General features: G+C 53.9%; 1 protein-coding gene across 2 annotated transcripts; it reads left to right on the forward strand.

The window, feature by feature from the left end:
• Positions 1-52: 52 nt before the first annotated feature.
• Positions 53-23,099, forward strand: POLDIP3 (DNA polymerase delta interacting protein 3). Of its 2 annotated transcripts, XM_044229405.1 has the most exons (9): positions 53-190; positions 9,585-9,975; positions 10,656-10,742; positions 12,002-12,097; positions 14,317-14,496; positions 15,005-15,082; positions 17,179-17,308; positions 19,805-19,871; positions 20,818-23,099. In XM_044229405.1, the coding sequence occupies exons 1-9, from the start codon at positions 132-134 to the stop codon at positions 20,993-20,995; spliced, it is 1,266 nt and encodes a 421-aa protein (XP_044085340.1). In that variant the 5' UTR covers positions 53-131; the 3' UTR covers positions 20,996-23,099. The 2 variants fall into 2 exon arrangements, with proteins under 2 accessions (XP_044085340.1, XP_044085342.1); XM_044229407.1 differs by lacking the exon at positions 12,002-12,097.
• Positions 23,100-24,919: the final 1,820 nt, after the last annotated feature.

The raw sequence follows: 24,919 nt of genomic DNA on the forward strand, positions 1-24,919 counted from the left end.
GCCCGGTGTGAGCTGTCGCGAGAGTTCATCCGCCGTACGCCGGAAGCAGCTCTGTGCTCCGTAGCAGGCGAAGGGGCGGGCTCGAGGGCCGAGGGCGTCTAAGCAGCTCGCGGGTCGCTCGGCGGTGCAAGATGGCGGACATCTCCCTGGACGAGCTCATCCGGAAGCGCGGGGCTGCGACGAAGGGGCGGTGAGTGGCCTTTTCTCCCTCCGGTGCTCGGGGCCAGTAGCCTAGCGGGGCTCGGGGCGGGGAGGGAGCGGCCCGGGAACGACGCGAAGCGCCGTCTGCGCCCGCCCCCTGCCGCAGCCGCGCTCCTCATTGGCCCTGCCCGGCCGCCGCCGCGGGCCCGGCCGCTCGGCGGTCCACACTGGTTGGAAGCGCCGTCGCTCGGGGGAGAACGGCGAGGCCGCTGGCGGCGGCGGCGGCGAGGCCGGGGCTCCCCACTCGTGGGAGCGGCCCGGGCGGGGGGAGGGGCTGGCTCCCGGGGGGAGGGCTCCAGAAGGTCTCCCCAGCGCAGCCCTCTCCCCTGCGAAGACTGAGGCGCTCGGGTCCCGCTGCTCCCCGATCTCCGCCGGACTTAGAGTTAGGACGAGTGAAGTTTAGCGGGGAAGTGACTTGCTCAGACTCTGTTACCGCCGAAGCTGAGACCTAGACCTTAACTTCAGACCCTGAGTGCGCTTCCCCGCCCCGCCTCTCAACACTCGCCTCCTTTGCGCGGCGTTTCAAGTTCTCCAAGCGCTTTCACGTAGCTCCTGTTCCATCTGCTCTTTTCCTAACCGTACCGGCCAGATACTGGTACCTTCCCCATTTTGCAGACGGAGAGCTTGAGGCCAGGAAAAGAAGTAGAGTGAGTGACTTGCCCGAGGCCACCAAGTGCTGAGAGTGGGGGCTGAGTGCAGTTTCGGAGCTGGCTGAGTTGGCCTCAGGCTGGGGCAGAACAAAACAAAACCAAAACAAAACGGGCGGGGGTGGAGGTTAGAGGTCATTGGTGGTTGTAGCTCCCCGTGGTCGGAGAAGACTCTTCTGGATCTGAGTGGGGAGATGATTTGCGGTGATGTGCCCCAGATTTCCTCTGGACCTTTAAATATTATTTGTCATTTGCAGCCTTTATGAGCTCTGGTTCACGTGCATGCAGAAGTGGGAAGGCGGCCGGTAGTTCTCCAGCGCACGTTGCACTAGTTCAGGTGTCTCTGTAAGCAGGCTGTAGAGATGTTAGATGGTGTTTTCTCAGACCTCATTCACTTAGCAGATGTTGACTAATACATCCCCAGTGCGGGGGGGCGGGCTAGAAAATAGATACTATCTGTTGCTAACTGAAATGTATCCCCCCGCCAGCCCCCAACCCCACATATCCACTGCACTTGCCCGCTGCCGCATACTTCACCAGCCCCCGCTTCACCTGGTTTCTGGTTCATAGCAGGCACACGGGAAGCATTAATTTGCTCAGCCATTCTCCGTGAGTGGTTCTTTCCTAGGTTTTCCCTCTAATAACTGGTGTGCAGTTGGTGCTGCGTCTTCTGGCCACGTCTGAGTCTGTCTGGGTTTCATAGGTTTGCTGCAGGGGGGCTGAATGAACCAGCTTCCCAGGATGTGCTCTTTCTGCCGTCACTCCCCTGGGTTCCCAACTGCAGGCTGGCTGTACTGTCTGTTGGGTCTGTAGTTTCTTGGCTCCCTTGTGTCCAGAGTCTGGTGTTGGGCGTTGGGTGGGGATCTGTGGGATGAATGGGGACTCTGCAGCCAGGCACACGTGGTGCCCTGGTGGGCCTGTTGTTGGGTTCTGTGCCTCCCTGGCAATATGCCTTCTGAGCCGGGCCAGTAGTGGTTTCTGGCAGGTAGTTGAGGAGATGGAAGTATGAGAATATAAAAATGTGTTTTATTTATTATTTTTAATCTTTTTTTAAGATTTTACTTATTTGACAGAGCGCCGGTAGGCAGAGTGGCAGGCAGAGGGAGGGAGAAGCAGGCTCCCCACTGAGCAGGGACCTCCCCTCCCCCACCTCTCAATGAGGGCCTCCATCCCAGGACCCTGGCGTCATGACCTGTGCCAAAGGCAGCTGCTTAACTGACTGAGCCACCCAGGGGCCCCAAAAATATAGATTTTAAAGTTTGTACCAAGTAGTGAGTGTTAAGGAAATGATGGCAGTTATCGTGGATCTTTCCTTTAAAGGGGTAGAAGCCTAAGCCCCTCCCCCGATGGGGGCCAGTAGGTACCTAGCCCTAGAGAGTGAGACTATGAAGTTTTGATTTCCTTCTCTCGCTTTCCACGTGGCTTTTTTTTTTTTTTTTAAAGATTTATTTGAGAGACAGTGAAATTTGTTTGAGAGACACACAAGAGCGGGGAGGGTCAGAGGGCGACAGGCAGACACCGTGCTGAACTGGGAGCCCAATGTGCCCGGCTTGATCCCAGGACCCTGAGATCATGACCTGAGCGAAAGGCAAATGCTTAACCCACTGAGCCACCCAGGCGCTCCTCCACATGATCTTATGCAAATTATTTAACTATTCCCTACCACTCTCATTTATAAAATGTAGACAATGTTTATTTTGTTAGGTGATTGTTAAGACTATAGTTGTTAGCTCTCATCATCATTATTGAAGGATTGTAAATAAGTGACATTTGAGTTTTCTGTGAGAGTATGTGAGAATATTGCCTTGCTGTTACCTGGAGACCGGATTGGAGGAATGTCGGGAGACTCTGCATGCTAGTTTGGCCTGTGCGCTGTGTTTGGATTAAACCTGGTGGAAACTTCATTTTTATTTTACTTGCACAGCCAGTGAAAACTACATCCAAGTCAAGAGCTGAAAGGTTGGGACGCCTGGGTGGCTCTGTTGTGAAGAGTCCTGGGATCAAGATCTGCATTGGGCTCCCTGCTCAGCAGGAAGCCTGCTTCTCCCTCCCCCACTTCCCCCTGCTTGTGTTCCTTCTCTTGCTGTCTCCTTCTCTTTCTGTCAAATGAATAAATATTCTTTTTTTTTTTTTAAAGATTTTATTTATTTGACAGAGATCTCAAGCAGGCAGAGAGGCAGGCAGAGAGAGAAGGGAGGAAACAGGCTCCCTGCTGAGCAGAGGATTCTGGGATCATGACCCAGAAGGCAGAAGCTTTAACCCCCTGAGCCATCCAGCCCCCCATAAATAAATAATCTTAAAAAACAAAACAGAACAAACAACTGAAAGGTCTAAGCTGATTTCAGTGAACAGCTTTCCTTTCCTACAGTAAGCCTGTTTCATCTTACCTGCTTCCTGGAAGAACTTTCCCCTTCCTGGGAGCTGTGGAATGGCATGGCGTAGAGGTCCCATGAAGAACGTTGTGCTTGGTCATTTAAGTAGAACCAGCGATGATCTCCAAAAACTTTCTTCCTGTTCGGGAACATAGCAGAAGAACCTGTGGCAGTGTGAATAACCCGTTTCCCCGCTGGTCACGGAATTGCTTGTTCTCTAGGTGGCCGTTCTGTGTTCATCGCACCTTGTAGGTCAAGAAAGGGGTCGTTGTCATTATGATTACCTGGGGCCCCAGTTAATTGTCAGAAGATTTCTGTGATTAATGTGAAGACGGAGAAGCGGAGAGTTTTGAGTGATACATCACTCAGCAGGTGAGACGCGGTCCTTCCCGGGGCCTAGCGTGGCTTTGGTGACTCTGTTGCTGCCCAAGACCCATGGATGATTCTCCCCAGGACAGCACGGGGTACCAGCTGCAGTGAGGGCCTGTTTTTTGTTTTGTTTTGTTTTAAGATATTTATTTATTCATTTATTTGAGAGAGAGAGCATGAGAGGGGAGAAGGTCAGAGGGAGAAACAGACTCCGCATGGAGCTGGGAGCCCGATGTGGGACTCGATCCTGGGACTCCAGGATCATGACCTGAGCGGAAGGCAGTTGCTCAACCAACTGAGCCACTCAGGCGCCCTGTGGGCCTGCTTTTGTCGTGTTTTTTTTTTTTTTTTTTTTTTTTCCTGAAGCTGCAAGTGTATTGCTGGTCAGGTTTGCAGAGTCGCCCAGTCTGGTTTGATTTGTTGAGCTCTCAGAAGATTGCTGTCTGTCCGTCCACTGCCGCCTCCTAGTTAGAGAAGGCTCATCTGAGGTGTCAGACAGCCTTGCTGGGAAGGTCGGACGTTGACTGTGGTGGGGTTGAGCACCTCCGGCCCCCCCGCCCTGTCTGGGGAGTCCTTGGAGCCGTGCGGAAGGGGGTTGGTCGGCTTTTCAGTTCAGGCCGGAGCTCTGGTCCTGGTGCTCATTGCTTGTTTCCTTGTTGAAATAAAATAAGGGAAATGTAGACCCAAACTAAAAAGAAGGAAGATTAGTTGTTATGTAACTTGGAGGGGAAGAAATAGAAATAGGATTTAACAAAACACCTGCACAAGACTCTCTTGGAGGGCTAGGGGATGGTGTCTTATTTCTCTGTGTCTGTGAAGCACCTAATCCAGGATCAACTCTCCATAATAGAATTAAACCGTTTTCTCCTTGTAAAGGTGACCTCAGCACACATAACTAACTCAGAGACCCCATGGATTAAAATCCACTTTATAATAATAATCCGGGGTCCCCGCCCCCCCACCAAGGGCCTGACTCTTTCGGAGTGCACAGCTGTCCAGCGCCAGCTCTGGGTGGAGTCTGGAGGAGAGTGCAGGTTCTGGGGGGGGCCCTGGCCCTCTCACCCAGAGCGCTCTTCCCAGCACCCCAGGAGCCTCCAGTGGGGCCCTGGAAGCGGGGCGGAGGTGCATTGTGTCCGTGTGGGGCAGTGCAGAGCCTCGTTCCAAATCTCCCCCACTCCTCTCCCCGACATTGACTGAGGCCCCAAGTGCAGAATGTGTTCGGGAACATCAGATAGCGTGTGCAGTGGGAGGTGAGGCTGCAGGCAGAAGCTGGGGCCAGACCAGAGGCTCCGCTGAGGGGCTGGGCTTTGTTAGGGAGCCCTCAGCAGTTCTTGGAGCAGGAGGGGAACACCACGAACTCTGTGTTTTGGAGACCCACTCCTAGCAGGAGTGTTTATTTGAAACATTCCTGATGACTAATGCCCGCCTTGTACCGGCGCTGCCGCCTGCTGGGATGAATAGGCGCCTTTTCATGCAAGAGGAGGAGCAGCGATGATTAAAAGCCTGAACACTGAAGCCCCTGAAGCTGGTCGTGAAAGGAGCTGAAAGGGTTGGCGGAGCCAGCGGACTGAATGGCTCAGATTGCCGGGAAGTAGCTTCCTCACGCTCCTGCGTCCCCAGCCATGTCCCCTCCCCGCCCCAGATGGCCCTCTTGTGCCTCTCACATAGAGAAAAAAGACCAGCACAAGGCATCTGGGCCATGTTCTGGGACCTGAATGGGCACGCTGGGCCATCCTGGGTGTGTGCACGCTCCCCCTCGGGTCCCTAGAGCCTGTGCGGTGGCCCAGGAGTCCTAAGCTGTTCTTAGCCTGGGGACAGCTGACCCCCTCTTTAACCCTTTAAGTTCTGGTCGTCACTTTTGCCCCATGCTGCATTTATTGGTGCTCTAACTGGGTGCGGGCAAGTCTGGTTGGACCTCTCGTCTGTTGAATGTGTGTAACAGCCGCATTCTCACAGTTGGAGGATGAAAGGAGGTTGGCGGGGCAGGGCAGGGGCTGTAGGATCCCTACACTTTGCAGGCGCTCAGGACCAGAAAGCTCTTTGAGCCTTTCTTTCATCTGCCTGGTGCAGGGTTGCCCCAGGCAAGGAGACGCAGGGTGCCGCCACCCCCAAGAGGCTTCTCATCCCGCAGGAGATGTGGCCTTGGCCTCGCATCCTTCAATTCCGCACAGTAAGAGCCTCCGCGGCAGTTGTGTCTTGGGTTCAACTGCCGAGGGAGGGCGCCCTGGACTGTGGAAGTGCCAAGGGAGAAGGTGGGGAACACTCTTGAGGGCAGGGGGCCCAGGGCGGGGTGCCCAGCAGGGCTGCGAGAGCCGGAGACTGCACGCCGTGGCCTGTGGGGGGCATCGTTCGCATGATCTGTGGCGTCATGCTTGGCTCTTCCCGCGCCCTCTCACAGCCTCGCGGTGCCTGGTTGTGTGTGGTGTCCCTGGAGACTTCCTTCCTTCTGCTCCTGGAGTAGGTGTCTTCCTGCCTCGCTCTTTTTGGTGACTTGATTTCCCAGCCCAAAGCCTCTGGCTTCAGAGTGGGAAGTGAAACAGTTTTATCCGGAGTACTTTCCGCTAACCCTGATTTTGTCGGGATCTGGGTAGTAAATGTTGATTAAAATCCTTTTCCCCATTTTATGAGTAGGCTTTCAGTAGTAGCTCCTGGTGTGAACTGAGAGCCTGTTGCATTTCTTCGATGGGCATCATCAACGATTGTAGGGAGCTGAAAGCATTTAAAAAAAAAAAAACTGTGGGTTTAATTTTTTTATTTTTATTTTATTAGTAAGTTCACGTGCCCTCCGCAAATTCCAGCGGCCCCTCAAGTAGCTGTAGGTTTCAGCGACGCTGCGAAGCGTAGCCCCACTCTTGTCAAGGCCTTGCAGACCATGAAACCGAGGCCGGGCCGCTCCAGGGGCGGATGGGCGCTGTCTGCACAAGCGCCGATTTCTTTCTCCCTATTTGTGCTTAGTGAACTCCCTAAACACCCCATTCCTTTTGGCCTTTTTTTTAACCCACTCCTTTGCAGGAGAAAACAGGACGGGGACCAACAAGTAGGGCAGCCCCCAGCCCCACCTTAAACCTAATCTGACCAATTCTGTAAATGACCCTTTCGCTCCCTCTTCCATCTGGTTCTTGTGTAGACCCCCTGGAAAGTATTTAAATCCTAAAGTAATGTTTCATTTCTGAAAGAGAAATGGAATGTGCATCACGGCCTTAGGTGATCTGGCGTACTGGAGGCAGCAGGTGTTTCCTCTGGTCAAAGGATAACAAGGTGAAGGTCCATATTGCCTTTCCTGGTACCTTGGGTGTGCTCCTGCGGTTGGCACAGGAGCTGGAGGACAGTCTCCTTCCAGTCGGGGGGGGGAACGGTGAGGTACTTGGAGCGCCCTCTGAGTTGCCCAGTGCGCAAGAGGGCCCGGGGGACCCCCGACACAGATGTGGGAAACCGTGAACTTGTTTGTTCAGTCGAGCTTTGCCTTCTGACACCAGGTCAGAGATTCTGAACGCTTCTGTCATCCATGATCACCTGTGGAGTCAAAATGCAGATGCCCACGCCTCAGTCCAGACTTGAGATTCAGCTGCAGGTGGGGTGTGGACAGCCGTGTTTTTAAGCAGTTCCACGGGAGTCTCCAGTGCCCAGCCGGCGTTCAGCACCACTTACAGAGCACTGTGCCCGTTCTCCAAGTCCAGTGGGGAGGAGAAAACAAGCAGATGTAGTTAGAGGCACAAAGGAGGCTTGTCTTAGAGGAATCAGGGAGGGAGGGTTTCCCTAAGAGGAGGTGTTGCCTTGGGAGCAGGAGTCCCCCAGGCAGGGCCCCCGCTGTGTGAGCGGTGGCGAGTGAGGGAGCAGCCTGCGGACCCCAGGAGGGGCGCTCCGGATTTACCTGGAGTGGTCTTTGCTTTCCTCACAAGCCACTAAAGGACCAGCAGAGGAGCCCCACAAGCAAATGGGGCCTATTGAATGGAGTGGGGTTTTTTTTCTATTAAGATTTTATTTATTTATTTGACAGAGCTCGCACGTAGGCAGAGAGGCAAGCAGAGAGAGAGAGAGAGAGAGAGAGGAGGAAGCAGGCAGGCTCCCTGCTGAGCCGAGAGCTGAGGACTCTGAGATCCTGACCGGAGTCTGAGGCAGAGGTTTTAACCCACTGAGCCACCCAGGCACCCCTGTTTAATGGAGTTTAGTTCATTTCCAATCTTAACAGTTTCTGAATTTGACATTCTTTTTGTTGGTAGCGTGCTAAATACAAAGGTGGTTTTATCCCTGATTCCTGGCACACTGTTCCTAAAACTCGTGGGAGTTCCCGAGTTCACGCGTAGTAGGAGCATCTTATGTTCTAATGAGGTGACGCCTGATGGGCCCCCGCATGGGGGCTTGGTTGCCAGAAAGACCTTGGCATCATTAGCTGGAACTTGGAGCCCTACCCCACTCCCCGGTCCCCAACCACCAGGGAGGGGAGAGGGGCTGGAAATTGAGTCAGTCATCATTGGCCAATGATTCAGTCAACCTTGCCTACATAACACCCCCCCATGGAATTGGGGGGAGCTTCTGGGTTGGTGAGCACAGCTATGTGCTGGAGGGTGGTGCACCCAGAGAGGATGTGGAAACTCACACCCTCCCCGCTCTCCCTGTACCTTATGCCTCTCTTCCATTTGACTCTGAATTGTAGCCTTTATAATAAACTGATAATAGTAAGTGTACTGTTTCAGCTGTATTCTATTAGCCATTCTAGCAAATTCTTGAACTTGAGGAGGGGGGGGGTGTCCCCTCGATTTTAGCTAGTCTGTCAAAAGTATGGGAAGCCCAGGACTTGGAACTGGCATCTGAAGTGCGGGGACTCCCGCGGGATAGCCTGTAGCCTGTGGGGTGTGTGCGGACTCTGGGTGGGTAGTGTCAGAATTGAATGGTAGGACACCCGGTTGGTGTCCAGAGAGTTCGAGAACAGTTGATGTGGGGGAAACACCTACATGTTTGGTGTTTGGAAACAATGGAGACAGTGGCTGGTTTTCTTTGCTACCAAGTCCTTGTGTCTTCAGTCTGCCCGTGGGCTTGCTCCTGCTTCCAGCCCCTGGGCAGGGGGCGTCCGCTGGCACTGGAGGCCTGGGCTGCTGAGGGAGGCTGGGGAATCCGTCATTAATCATTTTTTCTCCAAGGTGTTCATGCCACCTCACAGGGCGCTGACTGAGAGCACGGCCGGGGAAGAGCTTTGGAAATGGATGTTGCTCTTCAGGGGTATGGGGTTAGGATATTTGGGGGATGTGCTTTTTTTTCTTTTTTCTTTTTTTTCACTAGCATGATTTGTAGGTTATTGTCCCTAATGGTGTCTCAGAATACTTGGTCTGGGGAGAAAAACCGTCTTTTTTTTTTTTTAATAATTTTAATCCTTTTTTTTTTTTTTAAGATTTTATTTATTTATTTGACAGAAATCACAAGTAGGCAGAGAAGCAGTCCAAGAGAGAGGAGGAAGTGGGCTCCCTGATGAGCAGAGAGCCCGATGCGGGCCTCGATCCCAGGACCCTGGGTCCATGACCTGAGCCAAAGGCAGAGGCTTTAACTCACTGAGCCACCCAGGTGCCCAAAACCAGTTTTTGTTGTTGTTTTGGGTTTTTTTGGTAATTTATTTGACAGACAGAGATCACAGGTAGGCAGGGAAGCAGGTTCCCCGCTGAGCAGAGAGCCTGATGCGGGACTCGATCCCAGGACCCTGGGATCATGACCTGAGCTGAAGGCAGAGGCTTTAACCCACTAAGCCACCCAGGAGGCCCAGAACCGTCTTATCTAAGTGATAGAAACCACCAGGCCCTTCTTCCTAGTTTTCTTTGCAAGGCAAAGTTAAAGGCAATAAACCAGGAAAGAAGTTTCAGTGTAGGTTTAATTGTTTCCTGAGACAGCGAGCAGATGTCTGGGTTCTCCAGGAACTGCCCCCTGCACCCAAGATGACGACAGCCCTGCTTTCAGGGGCTGCTGGTGAGGACCCAGATCCGCTTCATACCCCCTCTGTTGCTTGCAGTTTGCATGCCAGACCGGGAGTTGGAGGTGTCCGATCGCGTGTGGGGGTCCAGCAGAGCCTCCTCAGCCCGCCCGCCCGCTCCGCCACCTTCCAGCAGAGGTTTGACGCCCGGCAGAAGATTGGCCTCTCAGACGCCAGGCTCAAGCTGGGAGTCAAGGATGCCCGGGAAAAGCTTTTGCAGAAAGACGCTCGGTTCCGGATCAAAGGGAAAGTACAGGATGCCCGAGAGATGCTGAACTCGCGGAAGCAGCAGAGCACGGCGCCCCCGAAGCCCCGCCAGGTGGCCGATGCCAGGGAGAAGATCAGCTTGAAGCGTAGTTCCCCAGCCACCTTCCTGAGCCCACCCATCGGGACGGTGACCCCCGCCCTGAAGCTCACCAAAACCATCCAGGTGGGTGCGGCTCTTGCCAGACATTCCTGGGGAGCCGGGAACAACTGTGGGTTCAGGCAGGGGGCGGGGGCCGAGTATTGGAGCCGAATGACAGTTCTCCCAGGTGTTTGTACAGTAACTGTATGAGGGAGGCAAGGATCTAGTCTCGTTTTGCAGCACTGACTTTCTGCAGTGAGCTAGCGATGCAGGGAAGCGGGGGAAAGGACAGACGCTCGTGGGGCGTGTGCTGTGTGGCGGGCATTTCACACATAGGACCGAATTTCTCTCACCATGACTCTGGGACCATTCCCGCAGTTTTATAAACGGCTGTCCTTCTCAGAATATGGGTCTTTGTGCCCAGAGTTAACACAGCCGTCAGTGGGAGGCCCAAGGGAGGAGCCTAGGCAGACCCAGCCCCTGGTCCGGCGTACCGGACGCTTGCACAGCTGCGGACAGAATGGAAACAGTATTTAACGTTCACAGTGACTTTGGGAACAGGAACAGCAGCAGCAGCTACGAACATTCACTGAGCCAGGCTCATGGAGCAAGACGACGCGGTGCCCTCCTTTGGCCACGTGGCTCGCTGGAGGTTACTGCGGGCCACAGCTGAGTGGCACCGTATTTCAAGTGCAGCGATTCCTTTCTCATGGAGAACTTGTGTGGCCCCCCAGGGATGAATCACGGTCTCTCTGTGTTTCTAGGTTCCCCAGCAGAAGGCCATGGCACCCCTCCACGCCCATCCTGCTGGAATGAGGATCAACGTTGTCAATAACCACCCGGCCAAACAGGTGCGAGAGCGTGTGGCCATGGCCGTGAGCGTGTGGCCATGGCCGTGAGCGTGTGCCGTGTGCGTGCGTGGGTGTTCTTTGAGGAGCTCCGCTGGGTGGATTCGCTGCGGCCTGGCCCGAGGCTCCCAGTGTGAAGAATTGGAGGAATTGCGTTTGGCTTTTGACAGTTTGAGTTTTACTTACTCTTATTTTTATTTTTTCAAAAATTATTTATTACAGAGAATGTGTTCAAGGGACGGGGAGGGGCAGAAGGAGAGGGAGGGAGAGAACCCAAGCAGAGTCCCTGCCAGGCACGGAGCCCATGACCCTGAGATCACAACCTGAGCCAAAACCATGAGTCGGACGCTCAGCTGACCGCACCCACCGGGAGTCCCTGCAGTTCATGAGTCGTCGTTGTCGTTGTTTTTAAACTTCTTACAGTGGTGAGGGGCAGGTGGATATGTAATGGGCAGAGAGGCAAATTGAAAGTCTTCTATTTTTTATTATTAAAGTAGCATGTGCAAAAGAATTACTATGTACTTAATACATACTTAGTATAGAACATTTGCAAAATAGAGAAAGATTACACAGGAAGAAAGAGTTCCGTGCTCCTGCTCTCCAGAGCCAACAGCTGTTGAAATTCTGCCCTGGCTCCTTCTGTTTCTTCGGTTTTTTATTTTTAGGTGTCATTGCTGTCTAGTTACTGCCTCGCTGTGGTTGTGTGTTCGCTGTTACATTATTACCCAGCTTTGTGTCCTCCTGTTTTCACTTTACAACACAAGTGCGTCTGTGAGTCCCAGCACTCGAAACGTTTGTAATAATTGCATAATCCATTGAGTTGGTCTTCGGGTTTACTTAAGCCGTCTTTCTCTAATTCTCACGGTTAGAAGTCCTTCTGTGAGCATCTTTGTGGCTAAAGCTCTTTCTGGGGTTTGGATTTCTATCTGTAGGCCAGACTGCCGAGGATGGACTTTCTAGGTAATATTATCTATTATCTAGGTAATAGTATCTATTTCTAGATAATAAACACATGTTCTAGGTGGTTCTAGGTGTTGCCTGCTGTGGAAAGGTAATTCTCACGTACCTGGAGGTTGCAGCACTTTGCTGGGCCCTGGTGGGTGGAGAGCCGGCCTGTGAGGATTGGACGCCCAGGCCAGTCTCCCCCGGGCCCCCATGCGCCTGCTCCTCCCTCCAGCCGGCTCCACATCTCTTCCTGTTCTTGCTCCAGGTGTCATTTCAGGACCTGCAGGCCCCATTAGCTTTTCTTTCTTTCTTCTCAGAATTTATATGATTTGGAGGAAGATGATGACTCTGTAGCTCCCATTCCTAGTAAACAGATGAAATATGCAGCCTCTGGCAGCTTTCTGCACCACGTGGTAAGGCATTTACGTTTTTCCTGCGCCCTGCGTGTGTTTGATCAGTGGATGGGAGTGGCGGTGGAGGATGTGGCCTTTCAGTTCAGAAATGTTTCTCCCTGCGGGTCTTGAGGTTTTCAGAGCTGATGCAGTCCCTGGTTTACAGATGCAGAGAGCAGGGTGTCCAGTGCTGTGCTGGCGGCCCCACGGCTAGTGGGGTGCAAAGCCGCAGCTTCCGCTTGCTGTTTCCCTGCAGGGGAAATGGGAGATCCCTGAGGATGGCATCGTGTTTTCCTTTGTGGCAGGACGTTCTGCATGTTCCCCTTCCCTCTAGAGTGGTCAGCGCCTCTGGCCATGTTTTTTTTTGTTTGTTCTACAATTTCATTTGTTTGACAGAGCCACAGAGCATAAGTGGAGGGAGTGGCAGAGGGAGAAGCAGGCTCTGCCCTGAGCAGGGAGTCGACGGGGGCTTGATCTCAGGACCGTGGGTTCATGACCTGAGCTGAAGGCAGAGGCTTAACCATCTGGGCCCCCCAGGTGCCCCTTTAGCCAGATTCTTTTTTTTTTTTTTTTTTTTTAAGATTTTATTTATTTATTTGACAGAGAGAGATCACAAGTAGGCAGAGAGACAGACAGAGGGGTGGGGGAAGCAGGCTCCCTGCTGAGCAGAGTCCGATGTGGGACTTGATCCCAGGAGTCTGGGATCATGACCCGAGCTGAAGGCAGAGACTTAACCCACGAGCAACCAAGCGCCTGTTCAGCCGCATTCTTGACACCAGGTTCCCTCAGTTGGTGTGTTAGCAGGAATAAGCTCTATTTGGCCTGTGTACTCCACCGGTGCAGCCTGCACGCGGGCGAGCTTGCTAGACTAGGCTGCTGGGCGGATCCCACGTAGAGAAGGAACGAGAGCAGCATCTGGGACCTTTAGGGTGGCCAGCAGCAATGGGTATAGCCCATGTCAGGGACGGCAGTCTGGAGGCACCCAAGCCAAGCTTGGCCTTAGGCCTTCAGAGACCCGAAGACTCCATTTTTGCCGCTGCATTGAGCGTGTGGACCAATTTCGTGGTTGCCGCTGAAGTTCTTAGAGTGCTGTGCGCAGCTGAACCGTGCTGACTTGTTACTAGGGGCTGGGCTTTTGCACTGGTTGAACTGCTAAGGTCCGCTGCCCAGGGAGTGGTCAGCAGGCTCAGGTCCTGGCTCACCCTACTTGGAAGAATGTGGTGTCTGTGAACTAGGATTTCCCTTCCCTCCTGCCCAGTAAGGTGGGTGCTGTTACTAGTCCTATTTTACAGGCGAGGGATCAGGCCCAGAGAGGTGAAAATATGTTCAGTATCATCCCGCGTATAAATAGCGGATCTAGGAGTCAAGCTTCCACAGTTGGCCTCCCAGGCCTCGTGTGTCGTACCGTACTGGTCGTCGGTAATCAGAAAGCAGCTTGAGAAGTGTGGGATCCAGCACAAGGAAGACATTTTGATTCAGAGAAGCCAGTGAATCACCCCGGCCCCAGGCTCTGCCTCTGGCAGCTGCATCCGGCCCTTCTTCCTGAGCCCGTAGCTGGCGGTGGGGGGCTTAAAGCAGCAGGACCACCTGCTGCTTCTGCCTCATACATCTTTTTCCTCAGACTCATTTCTAGCAAGGAGTTTCCTAGTTTATGTTTTCAAGGGACCACATCCCCGGTTAGGGGGAGCAGGGGAGGGAGGGAACAGTATCTGTTGGTCTGCACGACTGAGTGCCAGCGTGTCCCTCACGGTCTGGGAGCCGATCGGGCCGGGGCTGCCCATGGTGCCTCTGCGTATAGAAACAGGGACCGAGAAGTTGGGAGTCTGGACCTTCTGAAGAGTGGGTTCCTCTGCCAGGCCAGCTCAGAGCTGATGGGCGGCCAGTTTTGGTAGGAACGTATCTGGGAGCAAACTTGACTCTAAGCTTTTGGCCTTGTCATTCGCTCCAAATTGCAGAATTTCATAAAATTTCCATGGTCTGGGTAGGCCTGTGGCTGCATGGAAGGGTCTCACCAGGGGCTTCCTGCACTGGAGGGAGGCTTCTGTAAGCACGTGGGCAGACTGTGTTTCTCCGCTCCAGCCCCTTCCCTGGGGGAGGTCACTGGCAGCCTTTCTTGGCTCCAGATCTCTGATGGGGTTGGGGAGCTGGGAGCCCCTGGGGGCGAGGGTTGTCCGCTCCGTAGTGCTTCTCTCTCGTCTCCTTCTGTAGCTTCTCAGACTCCTCTCTGCCCGTTTGTCTAGGCCGGACTGAGCAGTTCCAAGTTCTCCGTGTCCAAGGCCCTCCCTCTCACCAAAGTGGTCCAGAATGACGCGTACACAGCTCCGGCCCTCCCCTCCTCTGTTCGAACAAAAGCCTTGACCAGCATGTCCCGGACACTCGTGAACAAGGAGGAGCCCCCGAAGGAGCTGCCGCCCACCGAGGTGAGGGAAAGGCGAGGAGAGGGAGCGCGTGCGCCCGTCGGGAGGCAGCCTGTGCGGGGGGCGCCGCGTGGCCTGCGTACCCTGGCGAGCCCGCACAGCACCTCCGTGAGGTGGGCGTCGCCACCTCCATTTTACAAAAGAACAAAGCAAGCCTCAGTGAGCCCTGCCCTCGGCGTGCTTGCGGGCAGCGGGGGGAAACGGAGCTGCACATGGAGCAGCCTTTGTGCTAGAACAGAGGCCTGCCCGGGGGAGAGCTGCTGGGAGCACTGGGGACAGAGCATCTGACTATGCAGGGCTGGTCAGAAAGGCTCTGAGGAGGAAGGGTCACCTGAGCTGGGTGGGTCGTGACACATGACTAGCGCGTCCTGAGTGTCGTGGTGGGGACGTGACTGTGACAGGCTCTCTGGGGGGGGCTTTCCTCTGGGCCTTCCTGGTCACTTGCCGGGCGGATGTGCCGCTGCTGAGCGCACAGCCGTTGTCTGATTCTGGTCACTGTCTTGTCTGGCAGCCTGTCCTCAGCCCCTTGGAAGGCACCAAGATGACCGTCAACAATCTGCACCCGCGAGTCACTGAGGAAGACATTGTGGTGAGTACCGCGTCCCGCCGGGGCTCTGGCCCTCAAACCGTGTCTGTGTCCAGGGACCCCGGGACCACCGCCAGTTCACTAATGCCCCGAGACTCCCAGGACTCCTCAGAGAGTGCTGTCAGGGCTAAGGTTTATTCCGGGATACGGAGCAAATTCAGCAAAGGGGAAGGCTCACGGTGCAGAGGCCGGGGGAATCCAGGTGCAAGTTTCTGGATTCCTCCCCGAGTGCAGTCAAACAGAATGCACTTTATTTCCCCAGCAACGAACCGTGATGCTTGAAACCAGGGAGCTCCGCACAGACTCAGCGCCCAGGGTCTTGACCCGCAGCTAGTCGTAGGCTCGCTCTGCCCCTGTGCGCCAGCAGTCCGGACTCCGGGGGCGAAAGCAGGTGTTCAGCGTAAACCACATTGTTTGCATAGATTAAGCTCAGTGAGTCACTCTTATCAGTTAGGGTGGTGGGAACCCTCCGCAATTCCAAGTTGCCCGACACCAACCAAGATCCGGCCTTGGAAGCAGGTCTTTCAAAAGCGAGCAGCTGGGCTGGCGGTGGGATCTCTGCGCTTCACAGCGTCGGCACTGGGGCCTGAATGGGATCCTCTAATCCTCTAGTTCACAGCCTTCTGGTTATTTTCCTGTGAGTCTTTGGAACTTGTGCCTCCTCTAGGGGTTTTCATGATGATTCCAGAGTAAAAGGGATGAGGTAGATTGGGGTTATGTGGTGGTTGGCCCCCTTGGATTGCCCTGGTCTGTCCTGTCCTGTCCCGCCCTTAGTCATGGGCAGAGCCTAAACGTGGCAAGGAAAGGGCCTGATGCAGCCAGGACTTCTCTTCCCGCTTCTTTTCTATCAGGCACCAAAAAAAACCCCACTATTAATTCGAAAGTCCAGTTGCCCTTTGAACTCTGAATTGTCAGGTCCCAGGAGGAAGCACCCGGACTCCGGGCTCTCTGCAGTGGAGTTTGAAGTGCTGTAACAGCCCGTAATGGCCACCACGTTTGACAGGGGTTTGAGTGTGAAACACGAGTGCCGTGTGATAGCTTGAAGTGAGCAGGCTCACCAGCAAATAACAAGTTCACAGAGAGTTGAAACAGATCTTCTTCCTGGTTTGAAAAGTAGTGATAGCTGCTGTTTATTGAGCATATGGTATGTGGCAGGTAGTCTGTGGGCAGCTCTTTGAAAATATGGAGTAGTGGGACCTGCCGGCCTGTGGTGGTCGCCGCCCCGCGTGAGTGGCAGCAACAGCCGCCCTCCCTTCTTCGCCCACGGGTGATGTTTGGAGAACAACAGTAGTGAAATTGGGATCGCACTTAGTATTCGGTTTTCCTGTCTTAGTTTTGGTATTTGACATTTTCCACTTTATCGTGAAAAACAGATCATTTCAGTGACCCCTTCAGAAAGCTTTTCTGTCCTCATGACAGCATTGAGAAGGGAGTCGCAGGCAAAGCCGTGGCCTGGGTGCCGGCTGGCCTCCGCGGTCTGTCTCCACGTTGTCTTCCTTCTCTGCACCCCCCACGCCCCCTGTAAGAGGAGGCGGAGGCATCAGGGGACATGATGGCGGAAGTGACACCTGCTTACAGAGCACTACCCTAAAAGTGCCTCCATTTGAGCTTTCAGCGGCGCTGGGGAGAGGGCGAGCCCATTCCTTTTCTTTTTTTCCAAAGAGAAGATGTCAGTGAAGTTAGATAACTTGCAGGTTCCGTGGTGACCTGTTTACCACGGCTTCCGACGAGCCTGCCCGTTCCTTTTCGGGACGGGGCCCTCAGAGCAATTCTGTAACGCCTGTCTCTGTTGAGAATGTACGTGCTGCAGCAGGAAGAAATTGGGGTGCCTTCCTGAAGGACGCAGGGACTCCAGGGCTTGTAAGCCCAGACCTGTTTGTGGCTGCCAGCTCGGCTCATCCTCTCATCTGGTCCCGCGTCGGGAGGCCTGCGGATGTCCCGGGGACACCGCCTGAAAGGTGCCTCCCGACGTCCTGGGCGCTGGGCGGATCCGGCTGGAGCGCGGCCGGCCGCCGTCTCCCCCAGAGCTCTGGCCTGTGTGACTGACAGGCAGGACGGCCCCGGACTCTCTGCAGCCCTGACCCTCCTGTTGTTTGCAGGAGCTTTTCTGTGTATGTGGAGCCCTCAAAAGGGCTCGCCTGGTCCATCCTGGGGTGGCAGAGGTGGTCTTTGTGAAGAAGGACGACGCCATTACTGCGTACAAGAAGTACAACAACAGGTGTTTGGACGGTAAGTCGGGGAGGGAGCGGCCGCCTCACCTTCCTGCCGCTCGCTGCTCCCTCTCGGGCAGCAGCCTTCAGAGCGAGCCTGCCTCTGGGGTGGCCGGGAGGACTCTGGCGCGCTCAGCCCTCTGGACAGAAGGTTTCCTGGGCACCAAGAACACACAGGGCCCTGGGTTTGCACGCAACCCTAGGACTTCGGTCTAGTGAGCGTAGGAACACCATTTCTCCGTGGAGGCTTCTCTTACGAGGTCTGGCCGGGGAAGCCAGAAGTCCGAGCCGCCTCTTCCAGATGTTGGGCTGATGACTGCTAGGACACAGCTTCCTCAGACGCCGCAGCCTTGTGTCAGCGGTTAACTCCTGGGCGGGCGCCGCTCCTAGAGGCGGGCTCCTGGTTTCCTGAGCCCGCAGTCCCGATGTTTCTCTCAGGACGGCCTGTGGAGCGAAACTGCCTACCATGGCCCTGTTGTCCGCTGACTACTTCTTTCTGTGTGTACCAAGTACCCTTGTGGACCAGGGACATGTGCTGGAGAGGCAGACGCTGGTGGGCCACGGCGGCTGTATTTCCCTGTTGGTGAATGATGTTGGTTGTGTCTGCTTGTGTGGGGTCGTCATTTGTGTCTCTTGGAGAAGTGTCTTTTCGGATTCTTCGGTTGAGTTTAAATGAATTTTTTTTTTTTAAAGATTTTATTTATTTATTTGACAGACAGAGATCACAAGTAGGCAGAGACAGGCAGAGAGAGAGGAGGAAGCAGGCTCCCTGCTGAGCAGAGAGCCCGATGCGGGGCTCGGTCCCAGGACCCTGAGATCATGACCCGAGCCGAAGGCAGCGGCTTAACCCACTGAGCCACCCAGGTGCCCCTTAAATGAATTCTTTAAAAAAAAAAAAAAAAAGAATTCTTTATATATGACTTCTTCTCCTACCAGGTAACTGACTTGCCAGTATTTGCCCCGTCCTGTAGGTTGTCTCGCCCTCTTCTTGCTCTGTGCGTTTACAGCTGTGTACTGTTGTCTAAGCAGTGCCTTAGCTGTGTCCCATAAATTTTGGTGTACTGTGTCTTTATTTTCATTCATCTCAAAGTATTGTCTGAATTCCTTGTGATTCTTCTTTGACCCATTCGTTACTTAGAATTGTTTTAATTTCCATGTATTTGTGACTTTGCCGGATTTCCTCTGTCCCATGAGTGTTGAAGGAGAATCTGCATGTATTTTGCTGCTGGTAGATGTCTGGTAGGTCTAGTCAGTTTGTAATGTTACTGGAATCTTCTCTCTCCTTGTTGGTCTCCTGCCTGGTTCTGGCCGTTCCTGAAAGTGAAGGGTCACCAGCTGTGATCATCTGCTTCTTCCAGTTGTGTTTTGCTTTGTGTACTTGAGGGTCTGATGTTAGCCATATACATGTTTGTGTATGGTAGTTGTAGATAAGTTTATCATCGCTTTCTTTCCTGGTGCATTGACCCTTTGATCATTTCAAAATGACCTTTTTTTGTCTCGGGGCACTGGGGTGGCTCAGTCAGTTAAGCCTCCGACTTTTGTTTTCGGCTCAAGTCATGATCTCAGGCCCTGGGATCAAGCTTCTTGAGCTCCAGGCTCTGTGTGGAGTCTGCTTGGGATTCTTACGCCCTCTCCCTCCTGCCCCTTTCTGCTCACTTGTGTGAATATTTCTAATGTGACCATTTAGGTCCTTTAAAGACTTTTTCACCATATATATGTGTATATATATATTTTTAAACATTTTATGTACTCGAAAGAGGGAGAGAGTATGAGAGACAGAGCACGAGGCGGGGGAGGGTCAGAGGGAGCCGCAGGCCCCCCACTGAGCAGGGAGCCTGATGCGGGGCTCAGTCCCAGGACTCTGGCATCATGACCTGAGCCAGAAGCAGATGCTTCACTGATTGAGCCACCCGCACCCCCCATTTTTCACTATATTTTTTAGTTGCCACCTTAACGGTTGCTCAAGAATTCACAGTATATGTTGTAGCTTACCCGAATCTATTTCAGATAAATATTAATTCCAGTGAGATGTCAGGAACGTTGCCCTGTATGGCTCTGTCCCCTCTCCCCAATTTGTGGCGCTGGGGCGGCCACACGTCTCTCCTAGTGTGTAGAGCAGCCGCACCGGCAGAAGCTGGAGCCGTCGGTCCTTCGTAGACCGAGTAGAAGCCCGCATGTTCACTTTCCAGTTCTTTTTCCACTCAGTTTCATTGCATTAACCTTTTCCTCCACGGCCTCACGAACAAGCTTAGACCGAGTCCCCTGCGTTCAGGCTCTCCCGTCCCGCGGCTCTCCTCGGCTGCTCGAGGGGAGAAGGGAGAAGGGAGGTCTGTTGCCCTTCGCTGTTCGGGGCCGTCCTTGCTGAGGTTTCGTGGGCCTCACACCTGGGGCTCCCCGTCGCCCATCGTGGAGCCAGAGCTGCCAGCAGCGGGGGCCCCGGGGAGGAGGTGGAGCCCTTGTCCTGTTGTCCGGAGCCGAGCCTCGTCGCAGAGCCTTTTCCTTTCTGGTTTTTCAGGGCAGCCCATGAAGTGCAACCTTCACATGAATGGGAACGTCATCACCTCAGACCAGCCCATCCTGCTGTAAGTCCCACAGGCAGCGGGGCTGGGGGCGGGCGAGCTTTCCTCCCGGTTTCCGCTGTGCGAGTCTCTTCCTGCTGTGAGCTAACCTGCCTGCGTCCGCGCTTTGCCTCGCCTCCGCGTCCTCTGCGCCGGTGGCAGCTGGGCCATCGGGGTGCGGGATGGTGTACGAGTGACCGAGCCGCAGGGCTGCTGCAGGGCCTGCCCCTCGGGGCTGGTGTTCTCAGCTTTAGAATTTAGAAAGGCCTGAGAAGAGAGGGGAGAGCGGGCCAGTTGCGTCTTTGTCCCACTGTGAGTTCCATCCAAGCGGAGGGAAAAGGCCGCCTCCTCGCCCCGGACTCTGATGGAGACAGAACCCACTGGTAGCGCTTGTTTTGTGCCTTTTTTGAAGACTGACACGCATGAAATGTAGATTGGCAGGACATCCTTTTATAGATGAGAGGACCAAACCTCAGGAAGATCCCAGATTTGCCAAGGTCGGTGGTGCAGACAGACTTAGAAATTTAGAAAGACCAGAATTTGAACCTCAGATAATGAATTGTGTGACTTGGACAAGTGTTTTAAGCTGCACTCCAGGAATAAGTTGTATTCTGGAAAATGTGGATTTTATGACCTAATAAGTTTGGGAGCCATTAGGCTAATAAACAAGAGTGAAGCCGATTTCTTGACTTCCTGACTTCTCCAAATATGTAATAAGCTGGTGTGGGTGTCCGTCTCTGGAGGGCATACAGCATTTCCTGAAGTTAAAGCCTCAGATCCCCAGGGGCTGCAGTTCAGTCTTGTCATCTGTAAATTAAAAAATGATAGATTTGCTATAAAGTGTCGTGAGATCAGGGGGTACAGAAAGCAGTGTGCTCAGCACCTAGCTTTCCTCCCAGACTTAGTAAATGGCGGGTTCCCTCCCCGTCTGAGGGAAAACTGACAAGGGTTTTGACTCTGCTCTCCGCAGACGGCTGAGCGATAGCCCCTCGGTGAAGAAGGAGAGCGAGCTGCCTCGCAGGGTGAATTCTGCCGCCGCCTCTAACCCTCCAGCCGAAGTGGACCCGGACACCATCCTGAAAGCGCTCTTCAAGTCTTCGGGGGCCTCTGTGACTACACAGCCCACAGAATTCAAAATCAAACTTTGAGCGAGGGCGTGGGGGGGTAGGGGTGGGGGCGGGCAGCCAGGAGCAGGGGCAGAGGAGAGGAGAGGGGCTGTTTCCTAAAGCAAAGCCTGTGACCAATGGGCCGTCGGACTGGAGGCCCCTGAGCGTGGGACGGGTCGCCGGGGTAGAGCGCTTCCTCACCGGACGGGACCCACTTTTCTGTGTTGTGTTCTCCCCCGCGCCCTTCTGTACGTTAACGTTTGCCGTAGTCTGTTCTTCTCCCTCCACCTCATCACCGAGGTAGGCCCGTGCTGCCCGGCATCCCTGTCTCTCGTCTCCGCCCCACACTGATGTATCTGAAAATGGTACCGTGAGCTGTCTGGAAGGCAGCTGGTGGCCTCGTGGAGGGCAGGGCCGGGGCCTCTCTGAAGGACACATTTTTCTCCAGGAGGCGACGAGTTGCCTCCCCTTTCTCTTTTTTAAGCTTTCAAAGTGGAGAGTGGGTGCCCCTGCCCCCCGCGGGGCAGCCAGGTCCGCTTGAGGGCTGTGAGCTGTGCCACTCGCCTGCCTGGTCATTGTGTGTGGCCTGGGCGGGGGTCAGGCCATAGCCCTCTGGTTCTCTCTCCCCGATTGGCCTGGAGAGGGCCGTGTGTCGGGGCGGGTGAGCCTGTTGCTCTGCTGGGAAGAGCATCCCCGGCCCTTGCTGTGCTGTCTCTGGTGCCTCCGGTGGCTCAGGGGCCCCTCTCCTTGCCTCCTGCCTTGTGCTGCCTCATCCCCACTCTCCTGGGGTCTCATGGCCAGGAGGAGAGGGCATCGTCGGCCCTCCCAGTTCCACCTGACATGGTGCTTGTCGCACCTGGTTTGGATGCAGATGTCAGCTCTCTGCTAGTTGGTTTCTCTCTCTCTCTCTTTTTTTTTTAAGATCCGCCTCTTGTTCTTTGACACTGAGGGTCTGAGGGATTGTTTGAATGGGAGATGTTGGCTTGCTCCTGGCCTCGCTTCTGGCCTCAGATTCCCACAGGACAGTAGGGATGCTGAGAGAGGCACACATCCAGCTGCCACGGAGGGGCACCGTTCCCAGTGTTGTGACCGACCCATCCTTCCGTGACCAGAGGGGTCTTTCCCTGCCTTCCAGTGAAGGGCAGGGGGAATGCTGGGTGGTCGGGAGGGTGTAGGGAGACGAGAGCAGCCCTTCCAGGTGTGTGGGGGCAGCCCTTGAACCCTAGGACAGCGGGGCTCCACAGGCTGCCTCCATCTCCTGCTGCTTTGTGGGGACCACGGAGGGAATGGGGCAGCAGAGCCGGGGCGAGTTGGGCAGCAGCTGCAGAATCCGTAGCAAGCAAGCGCTGCAAAAGGCACGCGCCTAGGAAGCAGAGGGGACCTGAGACACTAAAAGCTCTCCGTGGCCTGCTTGGGAACAGCCCAGTGAAGAAAAATCTGGAAACTCCTGTTTCCAGAGTTCTGTCTGTAAGCGGGGAGGACCTAGGCTCTGAACAGCACTCGGTCCTCCTGCTCTAAGGCTGCTCAGGCCTTGGGAGTCCATGGAAAGTACCTGATGGTGCTTCACCCTCTGATCCAGAGAGAATGCTGCTTTTGTTCCCATGTTCCCTTTTCCCCTTTTGAACGGGTGCAAACTTCGTTCTCAGCAGCTGGAAGACATTCCTCCTCCACTTTCCCCTTCCTGATCCTTGAGAGCGCCTACAAGGCAGTGGGACCAGGTTTCTCGGGTCCTGGGGACAGTTGGATCACTGCTTGGACTCGGCTTCAAGTAGGGATGGTAAATATCCTGCCTGCGTGGCATTACCCCCCTCCCCTTCTCCCCCCCACCCCCAGTCCCGTGCCAGGCTGCCCTGGCTGTCACAGAGTTGATGGCGTCCAGCTGCCGCGTCCTGGCCCTCTGGACCCTGTCCTGGGTAGCTGTGTGGTACACGGCCGGGTGGAGCTCGCTTGCCTCCCCTGCTCTACTGGGTGTCGTCATGGGAAATGGAAGAGACGGTGGTGGGCCAGTCCTCGTGTCCCTCTCCACCTGCCGCCCCTCCACATTCCTTGTGTGTATCTCTTGTTCAAAAGGAGAGGAAGAGACATTAAGGGATGGAGGAGACCGTATGTTACTCACCCATTTCTGAATAAATAGTTGTTATTCCTACCTTTGAGCTGTTCTTTCTTGAAGGATTCTAAGTGGCCTTGTGGGACTTGGCACTAGAAAACAGGAGTTTGCCTCTGCTTTCCTACTCACCAGCTACGATCCTAGGGCAGTTCCTCCCAGGGCTTGCTGAACCCGTCTCCATCATGGAGGGTGGGAGTATTAGCAACCGGGAAGCATGGTCAGCTCCGACACAGAATTAGGTCTGTTCATAGGGAACAGGAGATCCTGACTTTTGCCGTGGTTTGAAGACCTCAGATGCGTGGGTGAAATTTCTCTTAGATCAATTAAGCATTAGAAAAAAATAAATTTTTTTTTAAAGAATTCATTTATTCTTTTGACAGAGATCACAAGTAGACAGAGAGGCAGGCAGAGAGAAAAGGAGGAAGCAGGCTCCCCGCAGAGCAGAGTCCGATGTGGGGCTTGATCCCAGGACCCCGAGATCATGACTTGAGCCAAAGGCAGAGGCTTTAACCCGCTGAGCCACCCAGGCGCCCCTAGAAAAAAATGTGTTGATTGGTTTTGTGTGTGTGGTAAAACACACATGAAATTTACCATCTTTGTACATTCCGGTGGCATTACATACAGTCCTGGTGTGCAGCCCACCACCAGCCATCCCTAGAACCCTTCATCTTGTAGAACTGAAACACTATTTCCGTTCAACAGTAACTGCCATTTTCCCCTCCTCCAGACCCTGGCAACCATCATTATATGTTCTAAGATTTTGATTACGCATTCAAGATTTGTGCGGCATTTGTGTTTCTTTGGCTTACTTCATTCAGCGTCATGTCCTCAAGCTTCTTCCATGTAGCATATATGAGAATTTTTATTTTTATTTTTTAAGATTTTATTTATTTGACAGGGAGAGCACAAGCAGGCAGAGTGGCAGGGAGAGGGAGAGGGAGAAGCATGCTCCCCGCGGAGCAAGGAACCTGATGCAGGACTTGATCCTGGCATCCTGGGATCATGACCTGAGCCAAAGGCTTCATGACTAAGCCACCCAGGCATCCCATGAGAATTTTTAAAGTTGAACACTGTTGTATGTGTCTGTATACCACATTTTGCTTATTTATCTGTGGCAGTTGGATCGTTTCCATGTTTTAGCTGTTGTGAATAATGCTGATGTGAACACGGCTGTACAGATCTCTCTCTAAGACCCTGCTTTCAGGGGCGCCTGGGTGGCTCAGTGGGTTAAAGCTTCTGCCTTCGGCTCAGGTCATGGTCCCAGGGTCCTGGGATCGAGCCCCACGTCGGGCTCTCTGCTCAGCGGGGAGCCTGCTTCTTCCTCTCTCTCTCTCTCTCTCTCTCTGCCTGCCTCTCCCCCTACTTGAGATCTCTGTCTGTCAAATAAAATCTTAAAAAAAAAAACAACCCTGCTTTCAGGGGCACCAGGATGGCTCCGTCGGTTAAGCATCCCACTCTTGAGTTCAGCTGAGGTTGTGCTCTCAGAGTTGTGAGATCAAGCCCAGCATCAAGTTCCACGCTGGGCATGGAGCCCGTTTAAGATCCGCACCCTCCCCACCTCTGCCTCTCTCTAAAAAAGAAGGACCTTGCTTTCAATTTTTGGGGATCCATACCCAGAAGTGGAACTGCTAAATCCTATGGCAATTCGATTATTAATTTGAGGAGTTGCTATCCAGTCTGCACAGTGGCTGTACCATTTTATATCTTAATACTGGTTTTATTGTGGTGTAAGTGGAACAGCCCCTCTTCTGGGAAAGTAGAATGGAAGTACTTCATCCCTGTCCTTTCCACTAAATCGAGCCCTGGAGATTTTATAGAAAACAGACATAAGCCTGAAAGGTGGAGAGAAAGACTAACTG

Source organism: Neovison vison, chromosome 12 (genome assembly GCF_020171115.1).
Source record: "Neovison vison isolate M4711 chromosome 12, ASM_NN_V1, whole genome shotgun sequence".
NCBI lineage: Eukaryota > Metazoa > Chordata > Mammalia > Carnivora > Mustelidae > Neogale > Neogale vison.